General features: G+C 38.0%; 1 protein-coding gene across 1 annotated transcript in view; it reads left to right on the forward strand.

The window, feature by feature from the left end:
* Positions 1-13,635: 13,635 nt before the first annotated feature.
* The window catches only part of LOC103360846 (RNA-binding Raly-like protein), a 34,629-nt gene continuing 25,953 nt past the window's right edge, over positions 13,636-22,311 (forward strand). Inside the window, exon 1 of the mRNA XM_008286755.1 lies at positions 13,636-13,891. Within this exon, the coding sequence (XP_008284977.1) occupies positions 13,636-13,891 (256 nt within the window). The remainder of the gene's footprint in view (positions 13,892-22,311) is intronic.

Raw genomic sequence — 22,311 nt, forward strand, 5'->3', positions numbered from 1 at the left:
GTTTCTGTTTATGTCCCACACACACACACACACACACACACACACACACACACACGCGCGCGTGCTCACAAAAAAAAGAAAAAAAACAGGAACACATACAAACATACACCATTACCATATAGTTATTTTACTCAAGGGAATTAAACGTCTTAACATTCACCCTCTTTTTACTAAAATAAAAGGCTCAACGCTTGGATGTGGTTTTGTTGTTGTTGTTGTTGTTGGACATTGTTTCTTGGTGAAAATAGTGTGCAGCTCTAAGTGATACAGACAACAGAAAATACACTCCTGTTCTGCTGTATACACACTCTTATTACAAAGTAATGAACTATTTGCTGCTGCGGTGGTGTTGGTGTCTTCGAAAGGTTGACACCGTTTGAATCAGGAGGCTTTCCGCTTTGATGTACAATTGTGTCCGATTCAAAATACAACATCAGAATATTCACTTGGCTCATATTCAGCCTGGTGAGTGTAAAAGGGTTGAACATGATGAGCTTCCAATTGTAGCGTTCATTGCATGAATATTGGATTGGATTGCACAATATTGTTAGGAGATGAAATGCTTCATTTCAAAAGGAACTTGAAACCTAGATCAGAAACATCTTGATAACACTTTCTTAGAGTGGGTTTCTGATGTGTTGTGAAGTTTTTTTTTTTTAACCTTTCATACTCTTTACATTGTAAAGACAGAGCCACTGGTAGACAGCAGGTATCTGTGTTGTTTGGTCCACAAAACTAACAGGAAAACTTACAAAACAACAACAACGTCTGCTGCAAAAAACATCATAGAGTAGATTGAACATAGCTCTTCCAAGCACGTCACCTTAGAAAAGAGGTGACAATACTTTCTCAGGGTTTATAATTCCCATTTCCAAGGAGAGCCAACCATGAGGTGATCCCGCTACAACTATTGTATCTGTATGCAAAGCGTGGTTGAGGTTTTTCTCCTGGGCCATAGAGCAGGTATTCCCAGTCAGGGACACGTTTATCCGAGGGGCTACGTGGACAGTTTGTGGAGAAACTCCGCTTATAGAAATTATGATTTGAACTGCCTGTCACAGAACAACAACTGCACAGGACGGTTTCCCAGCCAGTTGTACCAACACCTGCTAGATGAATGCCTGATCAATGGCCTGTTTCTGCTACTTCTGGTGATGCAGTTATTGTATAACATTAACCAAAAAGAAAAAACATACCAAGGTTAAGCATTAATAATTCAAGGACTCTTATATCATAGATATAAAACCACTGTTATCACATCTACTATTATATAATAATAGCGTTGAACAATATCGAGCTGAAAAGACACGTTCTGACCAGTGCTGATGACAGGGTACTTGAGGTCATCTCATAGAGGAGAGAGGTTCTAGAGTCTGCTATCACAGAGCTCCAATAAACACTCATCAGTGAGCCAAAGTGTTGCACCACATGACATGTTCCATCATTACAGTGAACCTGGGCATAGTAGTTTATTTTAGGAACATCTCACATAAGCCATCCTACTGCTGGAAATGCTCACCAGAGCACCCAGGGGGATATTAGTTCACCAGTGAAAACACGTTCACTATTTACTCCTATTGGAGGAGTGTTTTTATAAAATAATATAGTGCCCAGCTATTTATTTTTTTCCGGGATTTTTGCAAATAAAACTACATATCTTAGACGTGTTATCATCAATACTTTCAGTTGAGAGCTACAAACATGGCAGTTTTGTTTTTTTCTTGACACTAAAATACAGTTTCTGAATGACAACTGGAATATAACCTACCTCCTGTGACACTGATAAAGACGACAACAACGTATTTTTAGTGTTTAGTTAACATTGCACCCTAAATTCATGTTTCTGATGCAGCCCTGTTGCAAAAAATACGCACTTTCCCAATGTCGCATTTACTGCATGAGTATTGTTTGGGAATGCCTTACATTGTGAGGTGTTATGAAATCCCTGTGAACAAATATAGAAACTAGGGAGTCAATGAATCATCAGGAGAGAAAACTGTCGCCTGTCTTAAGGTTTTTGTTCCGTTTTTTTATTGAATCTTTCGTGGTCCAATCACAATGGATGCCTATTTGCATTAAAATGAGCATTATTTACTGTTTGTGACGTAGTGTGTATTCAGTCGTCTGTCACTGTGCCTACAAAATCTGTTTTATTCAATAAACTGGAAACATTGTCAGCCTGTAATGTTTAATAACAGACATGGGCACATTTTTCTATTTAAATTGCAAATTGTTCCTGAAATGAAATTATAATCAGCTCTTACTCATATTGTTTTTAGTATTCAGTGTGGAAACTCCGTGTCATACACATCCGGCTCGGCCTCATGCATATTTTGGATTCATTTGATCAAACCTGCAGATTGCCTGTGCGCTCTTCCACACGTTCGTGGCCTCTTGCCCACTTTTAGCTTTGACCTTTCACCCTCAGCGTCAAGTCCCTCCTCAAATCATTACCTCAATATGACTTTTACACCTCAGTCTCCAGCCTTCTGGTGTCATAAAGCTGAAACATATTTTGTTATCAGCTAATTACTCACAGCTCTAGTGACCCAGTTACTTTAGCCTGGTGGAGCGGAAGCTATATTTGGCAGTCACACAAGAGGAGAATTAAGGAAATGGAGAAATATGTCCGTGCCAAGAGATATGGGAAAGCATGGCATATGTTCATATGCCCTCGAGCAAAACTGTGGACTCCCCTGCTACAACAGCAGGTGGAGTCTTTTTTTCCCCTCTTTCAATCAAATGCACACAGTGCTGTAGCACTGATCCTTCATTTCAAGTGTTTTCCACAGCGTGAGAATAGGAAAGTCTCCAAATAAAATAAAAACACACACTTTTAAGAATACTCAGAAGGCATCAGCGTGATGCAACAGAGAATTTCTGAAGTAAAATCCCTGAAAACAAATGTCTGTGCAGAATCAATGCAAGCAACATCTAAAGAGCTTTTTGCCATCAAAGTCACCCAAAAGCTGCTTCATGCACCCTTCCCAAAACTGTTTACCAGCTTACCACTGCAAATAGCATAAAGTTGTCCGAATGACACATGGTGACCTCAGGTTTCCGGTATGTAATAAAAGTGCTCTGATTTTAGAGATAATCAGGCCTGCTATTATTGTACGATGCAAGATAAAATGTCTTCCATAGATATGGCTTCATCCCAGCTTACCGTATAGGTCACATTGTGTTTTATCTCCCGGCTGTCGTTGCAGGTCGAGGCTATAGGTTGCTCAAATCAGATTATGGTACAACTCATTTTAGGCGCGTGATCGTCTGCCCTCTGTCTTCATGCTTCAGAGAGTCTCCATAAATTCACCTGGGCATTGGAGGGGTTGAAGCTGATGGAAATTGGAGTGTATTTTCTTTACAGGACTTCTGTATAGTCTTCTAGCTGTGGGCTCTCACACAGTGAAGCATAGCCTTACAGTTCAAAAAGTCAGTTCATTAAATGTATGAAAAATATGTAAATTATAAAAGGCTGATGGAATGCTAATATAAAAGGATAGAGTCACAGTAATAATTTATAAGCTAGCACCTACCTACCGCATGATGTATGCCTGCATTTTCCATCTTTGATATTCTGGTCCGAGGCCCAGTTCTAAGCTCCTTGAAGATGATTGGCATTGCAAATGTCTTTTTCGCCTTTCTTTTTTTGAAGTTCGCTCATTCCCTCCTTCCATCTCACCTCCCTTTATTTCCCTCTCTCTGCCTCTATATCTCTTTTTCTCTCCTTTTGTTGCCATTTCCCCTCTCTGTCTTCAATTCAAACTCAAGACAGGTATTATGCAGGAGGTAATGGGGTGTAGGAACTGAAGGAAAAAAATATAAGAATAGTGTTTGACAGTCATCCTTCCTTGTTAAGATCCACAGCAAAACTGTTTTAAAGAAATTCCTGGTACATAGTAAACAAGCCTCAAACCTGCAAGGCGAGTTGCTCATTATATGTGTGCAGTAACAGGCTATTCTCTATCTTCTCTGCGCCGATAGCCAGTATTTACTGTACAAGTCCTGCAGGAGAGATTAGATTCCACTGGGCTCCTCTGGGCTGGAAGCAAAATGGCCCGGCAAGGACCTCTATTCATTAAGTCCTTAATTGCTAATTGAGGTCTTTGAATGATTCAGCAATAGCTGCTGCTGTTGGGGCATTAGCCGAGTAATTTATGGCTGCAAGGGAGCAGGAAAAAAATGAATGAGGGTGAGAAAGTGTTATTAAAAAGGACACTGGCGGCCGCAGAGCGTTGTTATTACACAGCCACCTTATGTTAACTCCCAAAAATCTGTGCAGTGCTCTTTTTTTATAGCTGATTTTCGCCATTTGTCTGAGTTAAATTCATTATGTTGCATGATTAAATTTAATTTAGCCCTAATGCAATTTGCCTCTGCACTCCACATGCAACTTTAATTTAATGTTTTTTTTTGTTGTTGTTGTTGTTTTTTTGATTAAGCATATTATTTTGTCACTGTGGAAATTCTACATTTGGAACATTGATGTTTCTTTCTTTGTCCACAACTGACAGTTAGAAAATTGTGCTAGTCATGGCAGCCACAATCATTATTCTTGCTCTAAAGCCTCTCAGTAATCAAAGCTGATGTGTCATTGAGGGATTTTTTAGCACTGTTTTCACCAGCATTTTTGATAAATCTTTACAACTCATGCTGAATATTCTCACATAAGAACAGAAAGAGGAAAAATATCCCTGCATGCAGCCTAGTTGACAAACTTAGATTTCAGTCCACATTTATTCTCTTGTTTGGCTGTGATTTAAAAGAATGTGGAAAAAGAAAAAAATAAATGTCCTATGATATTGACTCTCATGTCTGTCTGTTAAATATCAAACAAGAACTTTTTTTAAAACTTACATTTAATACAAATTAAACAAACAAGCTATAAAGTGGGCTTTAGAGATAATAGTAGCTACACGTTTGACTGTCAGACAGACTGAGGCTGGTGTTTCCCCCTATTTCCAGGCTTTATGCTAAGCTAAGCTAAACCAACTACATGAGAGTGGTATTATTTCACAAATGATTTCACAGTCGCCTTACGTTAACCACTCTGTGGTTCAATTGCATTCGCTGCACAGCTTAGTCATTTTTTTATATTGATAATAAAACATATTATTTTGTCTTTGTGGACCTTGTACGTCTGTAACTACGTTTCTTTTATTTTTTGCTCTTTGACTGACGGTTGGAAAATTGTGGTGCTCAGGTCCGCTACAATCATTATCATTACCCTTGTAATAAAATCTCCCAGTAATAATAGCTGGTCTATAATTGAGTAATTTTAGCACAATTTGCTGATGTATTTTCATGAATTCTCACACCTTTACTGCAGAAAGAGAACAAATAGACCATGCTTGCAGCAAAAAAAAAAAAAAAAAAAAAAGATAAAACATAATTAGATCATATTTCATATTTCTTAAATATGGAACTATAGATGTCCGTGGAGTCAATAAAAAAAAAAAAAAAACCCTTAGCTTAGCATTAGCATAAACACAGGAAGTGGATTGAAACAATTTGTTTTTTGTTTTTTTATATAGATTAAACTAATAGGATATAACATTTTAATGAGTGTTTGTTTTTTTTTATATAGATTAAACTAATAGGATATAACATTTTAATGAGTGTACTTTATAGTTGTTGATATTTGAATGTAGTTTTCCAGCTGCAGTCCGGTCAGCTACCATCATTATTCTTGCTTCAATTTCTCCTTATAATAACAGCTGATTGTAAAACTATCTTCTGATCATTTCTGCAAAATCCTCTCATCTTCACAGCAGAAAGCAGAAAAACAGAACATGCCTGGAGTAAAAATAAATAAATAAATAAATTAGAATCAGATTTCTTTCAACATGTCTGTTTTTTAACCCTCTGAAGTCCCAGAAGTTTCCGAGTGTTAACAGCTGCTAACTGTAGCATTATATTTACCACACAAACTGCAGAGTGGTATTAATCTTCTCTTCATTACACATTCAACCTATGTTTTTGGCTTTTTTCTATGAACACATACCTATATATATATACACACACACACACACACACACACTGTACATATGTAATTTTGTGAAACTTCTACGTTTTGTAATGATCTTGTAGCAGTCAGGTCAGCTACAGTATCAACAGCAGATCTGTCACTGAGGGATGTTTATCACTAGCTTTTATATATTCAAAGCAGCATGTCCTCACATTTTATGTCGCATGTTCAGAACAGTGGAAAGATGGAAAGCCACATATACCTGCACTGCAGCCTGGTTCTTAAATTTAGACTGTATAAAAGTTTAATTAGATTTGAGTCCACATGTATTCCCTTGTAATGTGTTTTGCTGTCATTCAAAAGAATGAGACAATGAAAAACATAGTTTCATTTCAGACCCATATTTTACTCTCTTATAAAGCCACTTTTCCCCCCAGAAAGGCACTAAAAGTTGAGACTTGGCTCAGAAATGTCTGTTTCCTGAGTCTGAGAAAGCAGAAGGTGACACGTGTCGATGTCTCTTTGCAGACAGACTATGAAGATGTCTACAAATTAAACTCAGCCTTATTTTCCTCTGGTGACGACAGCTGAGGTTAGCCGCTCTTAGGTTGTACGCTGTCAACACGCTAAAGATAAAATGCTGCAATGCAACATTCAAGCAGCGGAGACTGAGTGTGGCCTGAATGCATCCTTCACATCCCATATGTATTTGTCATATCGGATGAGGAGTTTTCATCTTTTTTTCCTCAGACAGGAGTGTGAGTCAGTGAGGAGAGATCAGGGAGAGAGGAAGTGCTAAAATGATTACTTTCACCGGTTCCTCGCTCCTTTATCTCCAGAGAATTCAGACTCTGAAGCCCCTGACAGTCGGTGTGAAAGGACCAAAGAGGATCCATGAAATACTTACACTTGGAACCTCTGCAACACGGGAGGATGCTGTAGAAGCCCAGAAGAAAAAAAAAACATCACTGTCAAACACTCACTTTTCTACTATAAGAAAGACTGTTGAGAGACAAAACAAAGTCTGCGCGTGGAAAAACATGCCAGTGATGAGTTGCGATGTGTTCGCAGCTGTAGCGATGCATGAAGATGTTATTTAGCATTAATTTCAGAAGCATTAAGTGTGCCAAGATGAATCCTGCTCTATCTCTCTCTTCCTGTCTTGCCTATCAGGCTGTTTTGAATTCAGTTTGAGTGTATTTTCTGGCCTGGGACATTTCCACCAAAGTGTTTGCCGGCAGTTATGCCACATGCTTCTTCTTAAAAGGCTTTGAGGATCTTAGAGACTCATGAATATTGTAGAAGAAATCGTCTTTGAAGTCTCTATTTTTTTCTAAATTTGAATAAGCTAGAGGAATAATGTAACTCTTTTTTCTGTGATCATTTTTATTAAAAATGTGTAATTGAGGATAATTGACAAAATAAGCATCTCTGGAGTGATGCTCTAAGAAGATACACGCAGAGACAGAGAGACGTATGAATGCTTCTACTTAGCAGACAATAGATTGCCTGTGGTTGTATTTTTGTACCAGATGCAGCCTGCAGTTATTCAGAGTGTCGGTTCAGCGGGTTGCTCAGTGACCATCTGATGCTGATAGAGGTTTGATACGACTTTGTAGGAAACTACAAACCATTAGTCAAGCTAATGTCTTGTGTCCATGAACAAGTTTGCATGCGGGCTGAAATGTAGAGACACACAAACATTTGTGATGCTCCATCGTACAGTTTCTGGTCCGTATAGCTGCTTTTGATTGCTGTAACCCAATGCTATCAGGCTAAGTTTGTTTAAATCAAAATATGTTTATTCAGATTTTGGGCTTTAGTGAAAGATAAATGTAACAAAGGAGTCACCCTACTGGCTCTGTGAGGCTGTCCCAGAGAGCAGTTTTTTGCACCTATCACATTTTTCCACACTGGTAGCTCATGTTGCTATTGCAATAGAAAGTCCTGCAACTCTATGGAAACAGTACAGCCATGGCTGGAGGTAAAAACAACCAAAGGAACTCTTTACACATCTATGACATGAGGCAGGTACATAGGAGAGGGAAAGAGTCAATCAGTTTCCAGCACACCGTCTAACTTGCAAAGATACATTTACTTGTGCAACATTTTGATACAAGACAGATCTATGCAGCAGAAGTATAGCGTACCTGGGCTCGTGTGTGGTAGTGTTACATCCAAAAACACCCCATAGAAAAATAAAGCCTCACTCACAATCGCACCATGAATTCCTGCTTCACAGTCTGACCCTGTCCTATTCATTTCAGGGGGTCAATCTCTCTTGAGAAGAGTTATATAAGTTTAAGTGAGAGGACTAGTATGTGAGGAAAACATACCTGAATCTTTCAAAGATGCACACATACTCTGTGAATCATTTCATTTAACTGCTAAATCCATTCAAGGGCCTCTTCAAGCTGCAAGAAATGAGTAATAATACTGATAGAAATGAAGAAAAATCTTCTCTGGAAATCTTCGTCTCTCCAGCAGTGCATGAATGCATGTTGGAACGTCTGCTAATGTGCCATTGTTGTTCTCAAAAAACTCAACAAATTATGTTGACATTTCAAGTGAATCCTGAGGAGGATTTCAAAGGTTTAATTCCAAACCAAAGAATCATGATTCATCATATGAGAATCATGAATTTCCACATTCTTGAGATATTTCAGTTTGGACCAAACCGACAAACCCATCGACAGAATAACACATCAGTGTAGAAGAGTTTTTAAAGAATGAACAACAGAAGGTTCCTACTTCTCTGTTCATACATGTGCTTTATCTTGTGAATAGATAGATGGGAATGTAATGTAAATGTAAAGAAGAACACTTTGCAAGTAAACACACGGGTATTGACATGTTCAAAACGTTCTTTTAAATGAGACTGAAACAAGGTCAGCACACTCATTAGACCTCAAGGATACGAACAATGTCTTTCTGTGAAAGTCAATACAACTTTTGTTTATTTAAAGACAAACTCCACAAGTGTAAGTGTAATTCTCAGGTTAGTTGAACACAGATGCTGCTGAGTGCTCCGTCTAATTCTAACACTTCATCCTGACCAATGAAAAGACGATAGTGCTATTTGGTGTTAGTGGGTTAAAATGGCTGATGTCAGTGTCGGGGAACTCCTGCGTCCATGTGAATAAGTGAATGTCAAATCTGTGATCACTGTCACTGCTTTAAGGCAGGACTCATCACCACGGTAACCAAGAAAATGAAGGAGAAACTTGTTGCAGATATGAAAAGGTCTATTTGAACTAAAACCATGATATTTTGCTGAACGTAACGAAGTAGTTTAGTTGTCTACACAAAGAAAACAACAAAAATAAATAAATAAATAAAACAGAACTGGATAATTGATTTCTTAAATTTTTTGTTTTATTAATTTATAGATTTCATAGATTCTTTTTCTGTGCATTTGAAATACAGGAAATTATTCATATAGCCACAAAAATACATGGTGAATTTACGTCTAATGTGAAATAACATGTAAAACCTTTAAATGTGAAGAGACATAAAATTAAAAAAAATAAAAAACTTTTTTTTTTAAAGAAAATTGACTATTTAAATACATTTGCAAAATTGATAATAATTTCCTGAATATTTCCTTCATATTTAATAGGTGAAACTGTTAAATCAATATACAATGAACAGAGAAGGAAGTGATGTCTGTAATTTTGCGTAGATTTATTTTTTGTTAAATAAGAGATATTATGTTTAATTACAGAAAATTTCAAATCAAAAAAGATCAAATCAAATACAATAAATGTGTTTTCATCCGTGTATAATGTTAATAGGAATTGTTCAATAATACAGTATTTATCATTGAAAACTACCTCATTTGCAAGCATTACTCTATATACATGTATTTATATATACATACACAATGGTATATGTTTGTTTTTTGGAGTTGTTGCCAATCAAGCCATTCTATCATTTAGTATTGTAAAGATCAAATGTATGAAAGAAGAGACTCTGTTTTACACACGGTCATGCTTCCACTCAATGCATCAAAGAATAGAATAGAATAAATAAAATACTGCTTCACTCTCTTCTTTTGTTTGGAGTTCCTACTGGCTATGGCTGTCTGTCTAACATTTCAGTTCCTTTATTCAGCACTATCCCAGCTCAGCATGGGTCTGAATTAAGGAGCTCACATTTTCTCTGCTCTTACTTGCCTAATCAAACACCTACCATCTATTGGCCTGACCTCTGTGCATTTAATGCACTTCACATTCATCTATGGCTTAGTGGGATTGGTTAGATGTTGGGGCTGAGAGGCTGTTCAAAGGGATTTGAGGTTTTATAGGATTGACTGGTTGGCTTTTGACTGGTAGTTCCCCCTCGACTCTGTTGATAATTAAGTCATTTACCTCCAGAAAACTCAATCGCAGCACTGCCACATTATGAGTATTACAGCAGTGTTAAATTATCTTCCCAACTGTGAAATGCAAAAGGAGATTTTTTTAAGAGCAGCGGAGGAGACTTAGGGTGGATTATATGTGGGTGGAGGCAGTAAAGCAGAGGCAGGATGGAGAGAACTATGACGTGAAGCGAACCTGAGAGGAGATTGACTGCAGAGAGTATTAGTGTATGTGTGAGGATCTTTAAGTCATTCTGCACACTTGCTCCTCCATCTCCTGCACAGGAAATTTGCAGACATATTTTTAGTAACAACCTGTCGATATCATTACATCTTTCTGCTCTTTTTCTGTACATACTTACTCTTCTGGTGCCGTGCATTGGAGCTGAGACCATTAAACATTGTCAGAAAGCATAATCACTCACTGATGTACATTCACAAGCGGCATAGAGAAGGAAAACCTCGAGCCAGGTGTAACTAGTTGGACATTTTAAATAATAGACTTCCTGGCCTTCGTGGCCAGCATTAGATTAGAATGACATCACTCTTATGTCTGTGTGGTAAAGAAACAGCCTCTCCAGCAGCTGGTAAGCTCAGCACAAAAACTCCATCCAAACAAAACTAAACATGACTACCGACAGCTTTACAGCTCCTTAATTAACGCTTTTTTTTTTTTTCTTTAATCTTTAAAAAAAAAAAGTGTAAAAACGCTAGTTATTGGACCAAAAACTTGTCTGGCTGCAGGTTGTAGCTTTATATTTAGCATAGACACATACATCTAACAGCAAGACAGCAAATAAGCATTTAAATAATTTCTGTGTGTAAAGCATTAGCAAGTAGGGACCAAATCCCATCACCAGATGATGTCTTCTTGCTTTTATCTAAATTACAGTCCAAAACTTCATCATGTTCATTCTATGACCACACAGAAGTAAGACGCTGCAAGTTCTGAAAATGGAATCAGAGTGTTTGGCTCTTTTGTTTAATCGATTGTGACAAATGATGCCAATTTATCTCAATTCTGTCAAATATTTGAATGTTCTAGCTTTATTTTAAACCACTCATCTTCTTAGTGAGGCGGCAGGGCAGAAAACTGAGACTCACTGCTGTCCTCACAGCTTCACAGGCACTTCGCCTGTGATAACAACGTGTCTACAGTTTGTGGAATCTGGGTTAAAAAAAGCCTCATTACAGACTCACACTGACAAACAAACGCAAAGATCATCACCAACAGGGAATTCCGAAAAGCAACAACCTGAGAGTTTCTTCCTTCATCTTCAAGTGGATGTGTCAGATTCCTGTGGTGACACTTCTTGATGCTCATCCCACAAGACCGCAGCATTACGGGAGCAAACAGTGCAGGCTGCAGGGGGTGTAAAAAGCTCATGAAGGATTGCTGGTGTTTAGAGAAAGATTGCTTCAGGGCTCATTTGAGATGATTTGTCGGCTTTATGCCCGCAGGCAAATTTATTTGAAGTGTCCAGTTAAATCCTTCTTTCTGTCTGTTGACCTGGTTTTTATTTGTAAGCAGTGACACTGTCATTGGTAGAAAATATATTCACATTCTTTGTTTATAGATTCAACACAACACTGTAGAACTGCTCAAAAAGAGGCAACAATCCTTCATTCAAAAGTATTATCTACAAAATATGCAGATTATAATAAGACTTTATTACATTTTTAATATCAGTTTGTTTGCAGCCATGTGGTTGTAGCTGGCTGAAGTGAAGCCGTTTTATCTGCTTTATATACAGTTCAGCCTAAAGGGTTCCAATGTAGTGGGTGAGCCGTCCACAGCATCACAAGATACATCTGAGAGGTCGTGAAAAAGAAAAAGAGTTTTGCTGCACCAATCCACTTTATTTGTCTATGCTTTTATCTTTACTTTTTGTTTGTTTGTTTGTTTTGTAAAATATTGGATGACTAGATATTGGAAAATCTAAAAACTGAAGTTATCCAAAATAAATAATGTTAGTAGTTTAGAGGGAGACTAGATATCATTAAAAAAGAAAAGCCAGGTTGTTGTGCTATGTAATTTATCCTATGTTTTTGTAAGTACAAGCATTATCTATAAGATAAAAAAGAGAGTAGAAAAGTATGATATTTTCCTCTGAAATGTTGTGAAGTACAAGTACAGAGTTGCAGTAAGTGAAAATAAAATACAGAAGTCACCGCTGGTTGGCAAACTCAAATACCTGGATGATGCTTAGGCTACATGTGAAGTCATGGCACAGCAAAGAGACTCAAAAAAAAAAGCAAGCGTGTGAGTGTGACATTGGTGTGATGTGCTATTTTTTTCAAATGTGGGAACACAGCTGACATATACAGTGAGAGGTATCAGATTCACACGTCTGAATCCCAGCCGCTGCCATGTCAGAGATCCTCTCACCTCCTGCAGACAGCAATCTGTCTCAGCGTCCAACCTCGGCAGAGGTAGACACGAGCACAGGTGAGTGGGGAGACGAGAAAGACTCTGCAAGCTGTGTAATGATTCAGGAGCAGAAACAATGAGTTCATTTGCTGTCAGTGGAGAAAAATAATGAAGGAATTTGCTCAAAGACCTCTTCTGATGAGAGAACCTAAAGTGTTCCTCTACTTTTACTTCTTACCTTTTATTTCTTTCTTTGCTTTCATTTGTTCGTCCATCATTCCATCCTTTGTTCCTTCCATCTCTGATTCCATTCCCACCAACTTCCCACCATTGTCCCTTCCTCTGACTGTTGTCCCTCTTTCATCATTTCCTCCTTGCTGCTTTCTTGATTCCTTTCCTCTCCACCAGATCAAATTCTAATGCGGTGTTTGCTCCTTCTCTTTCATGAACTGAATTTCTTTGACTTTTTGATTGTTGGTCACACAAACGAGAAACAGTTAATTCATCAACATAAAATTAGCTGACTAAACTTGAGTCATTTTAAAAGTCAGTTTTAACATTCAACAGTTCTTAGTTGCCTTCCTAAATGATTCATTTTGATTGGCTTTTCGGTAATATGTTTTCTCTTGTTAAATCTATAAAAAAATATGTGATCGCACAAATGGGTGAACTTGTTTTTTCCTCTACAAAATACCTTTTAGATAACATGAAAGCTTTTTTTCCTTTTGACCATCCAGTGGGGTTTAAACTGATTTATTTCTCAACCTGTACAAAGCAAAGCCCAGCAATTATTTACAACATCAGCTCTGACCAGTGTTTACATCCCAGCGGAGCCCACTGTTTGGCTTTCTGTACGTAACCTCTGCAGTCTAACCTTGCCGGTTTTCTGAGCAGTGTTCAACTGTGTTTCCCAGCAGGCAGTACTGCAGGACTAGGATGACTGGGAAGACCCAGACCAGCAACGTGACCAACAAGAATGACCCACGCTCCCTCAACTCCCGCGTCTTCATTGGCAACCTCAACACGGCCGTGGTGACCAAGGGCGACATTGAGGCCATCTTCGCCAAATACGGCAAGATAGTGGGCTGCTCGGTGCACAAGGGCTATGCCTTTGTTCAGTACGCCAGCGAGAGGAACGCCAGAGCAGCCGTGGCCGGGGAGAACGCCAGGGTTATTGCTGGACAATCACTAGGTAAGCAAATACTCTGCTTCATGCATTAGTAACGCTTCAGGTTACAGTCCACAAATTGGGGTTCAGGTTTTGTGGACATAAGAGCTTCCAAACTGGAAACTACACTGTACTAAAAAGAACCAAGAGCTGCTTTACTCACCGCTCACGTCCTCCGAAGCTTCACTACAATAAGGGATGCTTCTCCCACACTGTCAGTGCTTCTGTCCTGCTGGTACTGTAATTATATGACAGGACATAAAAGCTATTTGAGGTTGTCGTCTAGCATCACTTTTTATTGCCAGCTGGATCCTACGTTGGATCCCAAAAGGAGGAAATAAACTGTGATCATTCACTCGAGTACTTGGCTGTGCGATTCTGAGGGACTTGTATTTAAGTATTTGGTTTTGCAGTACATCATTCTTCTTCTGCACTTTGTTGCAGAGGGAATGTTGAACTGGACTACATGTGTTTTTGTGCCAGAGCTGCTAATCTGTGGTTGTTACTTTAAATCTGGTTATGAGAGAAGGAACTTTGGGGCACCGACAAGTTCAACCCCCCATTCCTGCCAGACCCCCAAACTTAAAGTCTGTAGTTGGCAACATTTTTTTGTGTCTTTGTGCTTTTTTGTGTTGCTTTTGGCTACACAAATTTTGTGTCTTTGTTTTTGTCTCTTTGAAGTTGATTTGTGCCTCTTTGTAGTGCCTCTTTGTAGTTGTCTTTTTGTGTCATTATAGTTGTGTTGTGTCTCTTTAATGTTGGTATGTGTATCATAACAATTGTCCATGTTTTCTTCACTTTGTTGCTGATTTTGTTGTTTTGTGTCTATTTGTTGGAGTCCAAGTTTTTTGTCTCTTTGAAGTCAATTGTGTTTCTTAGTTGTCGACTTGCGCATCTTTGTTCGTTGACTTCTTTCATGTCTTATCTTTAATGTTATAAGTCTTGTTGTAGTTGTCCATTTTTTATTCTTTGCTGTTGATTTTGTTTGTTTGTTTGGTGTTGTACACGTTTCTGTGTGTTTGATTGTGTCTCTTTGTAGTCAGTTTGTGTTTCTTTTTTAGTTGTTTGCGTTTTTGTGTTTTTGTAGCTGTCGCATTTTTGTCTCCTAGTGGCTTTGTGTCTCCTTGTTGTTGTTGTGTGTTTTGGTATAGTGGTTTCTTTTGTTGCAGTTTTTTTGTGTGTCTCTTTGTTGTTGTGCTTGTTTTTATCTGTTTGAAGTCGATTGTGTCTCTCTGTTGTCTGGATTTTTGTGTTTTTGTAGTTGATTTGGATTTCTGTGGTTGTTTGTATCTATGTCACTTTATATTTGTTTTGTGTCTGTTTATTTTTGCCATGTGTCCATAGTTTACAAACATATATGGTTGTTCAAATCCATGTTTGCTTCTCTTTGTGGTTGATTTTGTGGTTGTTGTGTGTTCATGTTCTGTAATCAGCAACACAACTAGCTCACAATGATAAATACACTGTTGATGCTTGGTTAAAATTATTTTCTTATTCACATCTCAGCATTAGTAATATAACAACAAAACAATAATTAAAGAGTATTTTTAACACATTTTTTTTCTAATACTTGTGCACTTTTACTTTCAAAGCAGGGCCTTTACTACAGTACTTTTATAATATCGCATTACTATTTTAATCAAGTAGATGATCTCCTTGTACATAAAATGTTTTCAAGTTATTTTTATAGATACAGTTACAGAGGTACGACAATAAAATAAATATAACACAACTCATTTCTCATTCTTTTAATTTTCTGTCTAGTTTTTAGCGAAGGTTTATAACTGTGCATTGTAATTATTAAATGTTACTCAGTCATTTAAAAAATACTTAATACACACTTAAATGAAAAACTGTTTGACATTTGTTCCCTAACGTCTCTCTCTCTCATTTATGGGCTGTGATTTATAGCGTCACAGAGACAAATGCCAAGGGTTAACTCATCCACTAACATTTTACCAAACGTCATCACAAGACAAACGCTGCATAAAAGCAAAGAAAATTTGAAAAAAATTAAAAAATTTAAAATTATAATATACAACAAAACGAAGATTGATAAGTTTTTATCGCAAAAGCAATAAAATGTAAGCCAGAAGAACATGTAAAACAAGACTAGAGTCCTACAACTGAGGTCAATACCAATAATAAAATATCAGTTCATAAGTCCATATAAAATTAGCTTTAAGATTGGAAGTCTGCTCCAGATTTACTTCGTCTGAGCCTCTAATGTATGTTTTTTATACTCCTGGAGCCTTACAAATGATCAACTCTTACATTTTATCGATATTGGTCGAGGATTTCAACCTGCCATCTGCCTCATTTGGTTCACGGTCAAAAGTCCTGTGATACATCTGGTTGTCAGTCTTATATTTGATCAGTAAAACCTTAGAAACTATTTAATAAAACTACTTACAGCCTGTGTGAAGTTTTGACTTACAGAGAGTTAAATATGGTGAGGGTGCAGCGAGGACACCAGACGGGCTTGAACATAAAGATAAAACTGAAAAGATGAGGAGAAAGTGTGGAGGAGGAGAGACAGGCAGACAGACGGATGGACAGCAACAAGGAGGAAACATTCAGAGCCCAGTCCTCATGGGTGCTCAGTGGATCCGTGTAAATCTTCCTTATATTACTTATTGATTGGCTCACAGCCTCCTCCATGGAAAATAAAAGTCCTCCCCAAGCCCCGCGCTCTCATTAAATATGAATAAGAGCGCTGCAGTGTCGCATCTGTAATTCCACCCTGCATTTGCCCAGTTTCATGTATTTTTGGCCGTGAAATTCCATGTGGCAGTGCTAAAGCTGCAAGGTTGAGCTGTGTTCCCAGTGATTGTATATAATTACATGACTCAGGTACCATTATTATGTGATTGTAGAACTTTATGACGACAGTTTTAAGTGAAACTGTAGTCGCTGAAAGGATCAGCCTTAACCAGTGTTAAGAGGTAATTCAGCTGCTCGACAGATCGGGTACTTCTCGCCATTACTCCCCCTGTGTCATAATAACATTGTACTCAACAAGTTTTTGGCTCGAATTTGTGAAGTTAAATCTTCACACCTCCAAACAAGTGAATGTAGAGAGAATCAGAAGTCACTCAAAGTAAGAAACTTGTTAAAAATGAGGATCATGAGCCACTCGTACCATCTTTAACCACCTGTGACTCATCAGATGTGCAAAATACACTCAGTGTCTACTTTAGTTAATTATCCATCATAAAATAATAGTAAGAGAATAAGTCTATGTTTCTGAGCCTTTTCTCACCTTCGCTTTAACCCTTTACTATTTACAGGGATTGGTTGTCTGAGGCAGAGGTAGTACTTTAGGGGAGTTCACCTACAAATAATGAAGCTGTGACGGCAGCAGTGAGCCTCAGTTTTCTGCCTCACTGAGAAAAGAGGATGAGTGGTTTAAATTAGGACAAAAACAATCAAATATATGACTGAATTTAGATAAATTGGCATCATTTGTCATAATGGATTAAATAAAACTGCCAAACACTCATTCCATTTTCAGAATTTGCAATGCCTTCGTTTTGTTTGATCACAGAATGAACATGTTGACATTTTGGACTGTAATTTGGACAAAAGCAACCAGAAGACATCACCTGGTGACAGGATTTGTTTCCTACATGCTGACACGTTACACACAAAGACATTTTAAATAACGTTTAAAATTTTGTGGCAAAAACGCTGATTTGTTTTACAACGAAGATGTTCACCAGAGTTTGTTGAAGGGATGTTCCTAGGCCTCAGTATTTATTTCAGTGAGTACAGCATTGTTATAACAATAGACTCTATTTAAAGATGGATTAACCCTATGTGACATCAGGTTTCTTGTGTTTTGAACCATCACTCAGCTAATCCAGAAATGAGCAAAGCAGTACAGCATGATTGGAGCTGAGCGGACAATGGAATGTCCTGTGATGGCACCCACTTGTCACTCAAAGTGGTGCCATCCTTAATTATGTCTAACTTTAAGCACTGATTTAATTGAAATGGATGAGTTATGCAAAAATGTGCTGCCTGTACAGTCTTCATGAATGGAGAAATTAGTAACAGGGACCATAATGATGTTTCGTCCTCGCCTGTAAACATGTTTATTTGTGTTGTAAACTTAGACATTTTAACATGGAGATCTGTGTAGAGCTGACTCACTTCTGAAGCCTGCCTCAAGTGGTCATTTGAGAACCTGCAGTTTTTGGCACTTGCTGCATTGGCTTCATTTTTCGGCCACAGAAGTTGCTGCTTAGGCATAGCTGATAGATTAAGAATGTCACAAAAGTGAGTCCACCCCTCACATTTTTGCAAATATTTTATCATATCTTATCATGGGACAACACTGACAAAAAAAATGACACTTTGCTTCAATGTAAACAGCGTACAGCTTGTATAACAGTGTAAATCTACTGTCCCCTCAAAATAACTCAATACACAGCTATTAATGTCTAAACTAACAAAGTGAGTACATGAAAATGTCCATGTTTGTTTGTGACATACTGTATGCGTCCCAAAGTACCCTTCAAAGGATTAGTTTAACATTCAGAGAAATTCTTGCCAACAGACCTACATGTGTACTTAAAGTACAGAGCTGGAGCCAGGGGACAGTTAGCTTAGCTTAGCATATCATCAAACCTTGAAGCATCCTGCGTGTTCCAGAAAATGTTTTCAGAAACATGTCAACGGCACATCGTCAGCCCACCAGTGTTGCGTCTGTGTTGTGTTTCTATCTTGCCAAGTAGCAGCTGGGAGGTTACCAGGCAAACACTTGCATCTCCAGTGAAGTCTGTTTGCCTGACTGCCATGTGCAAAGATAGCCAAAGCACAGCTTGCTGTTTTTACATCTGTGTGCTTGTGTGTGTGCTGTGTGAAGTAGCAAACCAGCATACAATGTTAATATGTGAGCTTTGGAAGTTCTGGGAATCAGATTTTTAACTTTGGACACAGCGTGGCTAACTGTTTCTCTCTTTTTCCAGTCCCAATGCTAAGCTAAGCTAACCAGGCTGCTATATATGCAATGATAATGATTGCTTTAAAAAGGCATTCTCAGTCATCAGTCCACTGGAAATAAGGGTTTGAGTTATAAACCATGGACACATATTGGGGTTATAAGTGATAAAAGCTGTTAATTGCTCAAGCTGTTCATTCATAGTTAGTGCCCCAAAAAAAACAAAAAAACACACTCATAAATGCTGCAGTGTTTTATGTTGCCACAACACAGAAATATTCACAGCGCTGTCAGCACAAATTCACATGTCCTGTCTGCATCCACTTAAAGAGGCTCCTCTCATTGTTATGCATGCTGACAAACCACAACACACTGGAAACACAACAGCCACACAATTGTGTTCCCCCACAGAAAAGTGATGTTATAGTAGAAAGCTGAGAAGATCTCAGGTTAACATGTGTCTTCATACAGCTGACAAAAAGAAACATACCTTTGCCTTGTGTTGCGTACTTTAACTCCTCTGGCTGCTCTTCATGGTGTCCTTGTGCACATGAACATCTGTGGACACACACACACACACAATACATCCATTGTATTTACAATACACCATAAGAATCAGAGGTACACTGTCGATGCCTACAGCAAAGTCTCCCACTGCTCTGGAAATCATCTCTTCTGCCTTTATTCTGCTGCTCCTGTGCAATTTAACCCTTAGCACCATATCTTTTAAACATGAACTTTATATTTGATTAGGCTCCTGAACTATATTGCCAGAGGTGTGTGCAGCCTGCACGACATCTGAATTCTTGATATTTTCTTTAACACTCTCTGCTTTTATTAAATTACACTCAGTGAAGAGCGACAGCAAAGGTAGCCATGTGAAGGTATATGATATGTGACAGGTCACGGGGTCAGAATCAAACCTGAATATGCAGCGGGCAGCTCGGCCTGCTGAGGTACGACAACGCCCCATGCTTGAGTAGATTTAATAACCGTGAGATACTGAAGTGCAGCGATTGCTTTACTCAGTTTAATTTCTTCGGACATGACTGGATTACAGACACAATGACTTAAAGTAGTTCATGCAAATAAAAGTGACATTCAATCACACCAGTGGTTGGCCTCAGGCAGCAGCTACTTAGATCCTGATGAAGATGTCTGCTGCTGATGAAGAGCGCAGGGTAGGGTTTCATTTCTGTTTTACCAACTCAGCATTCCTCCGCCTAGTTTCTGCTTCTGCGGATAAAAGCTGGACATAGATGTATTGATATTTCCACGTCCTTTTATTTTTTTTGCAATCAGTGCTTGTGCGATCATATCTGCTTGGTTTCACAGTGTTTCAGCTCTTTCATGTGTGACTGCTGTCTGGTGGTGTTTGAGCGCCTCTCTGTGGTTAAAATACAAACTGCAGAACCTCATACTGAATCCTTGCAATTTGAAAGACTTCATTTGGGATGTTTGGTAGATAAAGCTGGTTTGTTCTATAATAAATTCTCATAAAATTAGTGGCGGTAAATTATGTATGAACCCTTGAATTCTACCCTTTTTACCTTTTAATCAGCTGGAACTTCTATAAGGTGTTTTTTGGTCTCTTTCTCACAAATTCATGCATTTCCCATCTGCATGAACACTAGATGGTGCTGAGAGAATAGCACTAAGACAAAAATTAGAACATCTTATACTGCTCCTCAGCATGCAACATTCATTTGTATCCCAGTAGTCAAACAGTGAAAGGCTGCATGCAGAATATCCAACCACATTTCTCCAGTTATGAATTATGATATGCCATAAATTGTGACATGATTTAATAACTGAATTTGCATTTTCTGTAGCAGTCATAAACAACTTATGAAAATGAGTATGAGTCTTGATAAAGATAACATTTCAAAATTAGCCTCAAGTTGTGTTCTTGAATAAAATCCAATTGCACAAGCCTGTGGAAAATGTTTTAGTTTTCTATTACAGAACATTCACTCCTTATATCAAATAATTACAGATGTATTTCTAATATTTCTCAGAGGATATCAAAGTGAGACAATAGATGAGGACACTGGTGTTTGATTCCAGCCTTGAAGCCATGAATCCATCACACTCCGCCTTTATAAGCGTTTAGTTTCTTTCTTCTAATGTCTTTTCTTATATAGAACAAAGAAGCTGGGGGACTGTCAAGATGTCTGACTGTGCACGAGACAGCTGCAGACTCCAAGTCAGTATAATTATGTATTACAATTACAGGGCTTCATCTTCAACCAAGCTCGAAAGCTGCAACAGCTGTTGGATCAGTAGACTGCTCCACTCTGCTTTTTAAATCTGTCTCCAAAGCCCACGGCCCATCCACTTTAAATGAAATTAAGAAAACTAAGAGATGAATGAGACAGAGGCAACAGGAACCTGATTTACATGAAGAGGGAATGAAAGAGCAGTGTTTGACTAGTGAGGTCAAAGGGACATTTTTCTGCACATCTAAAGACAGAAACAGCAGACTGTTTTCTTTTCTAAGATGAACCTTGAATATCAGATGAGTCATTCACTTATGACGCGCTTGATGAGTTTTTTTTTTTTTGCATATTTGCTACAAAGGTTTGTGAAATGCACCAGAACTGCATTAAGTGTGTGGGTTTGTGTTTAATAGAAAGAATCATAAAGCAAGATATGTTTTCGTGTAGGACACCTTTCTCTTGATATCTTAATCATTTCATTTTCCCTCCTAGTTTTCTTGTTCTGAGCATTTCTCACTTAGTTCTGTTATCAGCAAGTACATATGTAATTTCATGCATGAGAAATAACTGCTTTTTATGTATTTGTTTATTCACTTTACTCTCTTTATAAATGCATTTTTTTGGGTCAATTTATTTATGCCAGAGAAGTGTCACTGAAGCGAGCAAAACGTATAAAGAAAAGAAGTGAATTGCTCATGTAATAATGAAGCAGGGGAAAATACAGATAGTGTATAATGCAATAGATATATGTAATGTAAACACTATTTCCTGCTCAAACAACTGAATAAACACATTCAGAATGAAAAACAGAACTGTATACCAGTAACTGACTAAATTCACCATGTGCATGTGAATAAATGTGTGTCTGTCTGTGTTTATTCTACTTGAGTGGTTATGTGTTGACATACAGGGGCAAAAAATTTACAGCCCACAGCTTTATGATTTGATTCTGTCTAAATGCTTTCAGTGCATTTTCAGGAAGAACAGGCAGACATTTTCGGCACCAAGTAACAGGCTAATTAACATGGTGGAGTCTCAAGAGTCGGTGTGGACGAGCATACAATATTGCTCTTGGCTTGTTGTATTTCTGTCTCAGCGACATATTTCTAACATATTAGCCAAATTCACCTCACAAGGGTAATTGTGTATACAGACTGTTTATGTTGCTTTAAATGAATGTTAACATAGATTTGTTTGTAATATGATTTATTGTGATCCTACAGAAAAGAATTATATACACATACAACCAGGGCATGAATTTTACAATTCAAAAATATTAT

The sequence above is a fragment of the Stegastes partitus genome, unplaced genomic scaffold, assembly GCF_000690725.1.
Source record: "Stegastes partitus isolate 25-593 unplaced genomic scaffold, Stegastes_partitus-1.0.2 Scaffold468, whole genome shotgun sequence".
NCBI classification, from domain to species: domain Eukaryota; kingdom Metazoa; phylum Chordata; class Actinopteri; family Pomacentridae; genus Stegastes; species Stegastes partitus.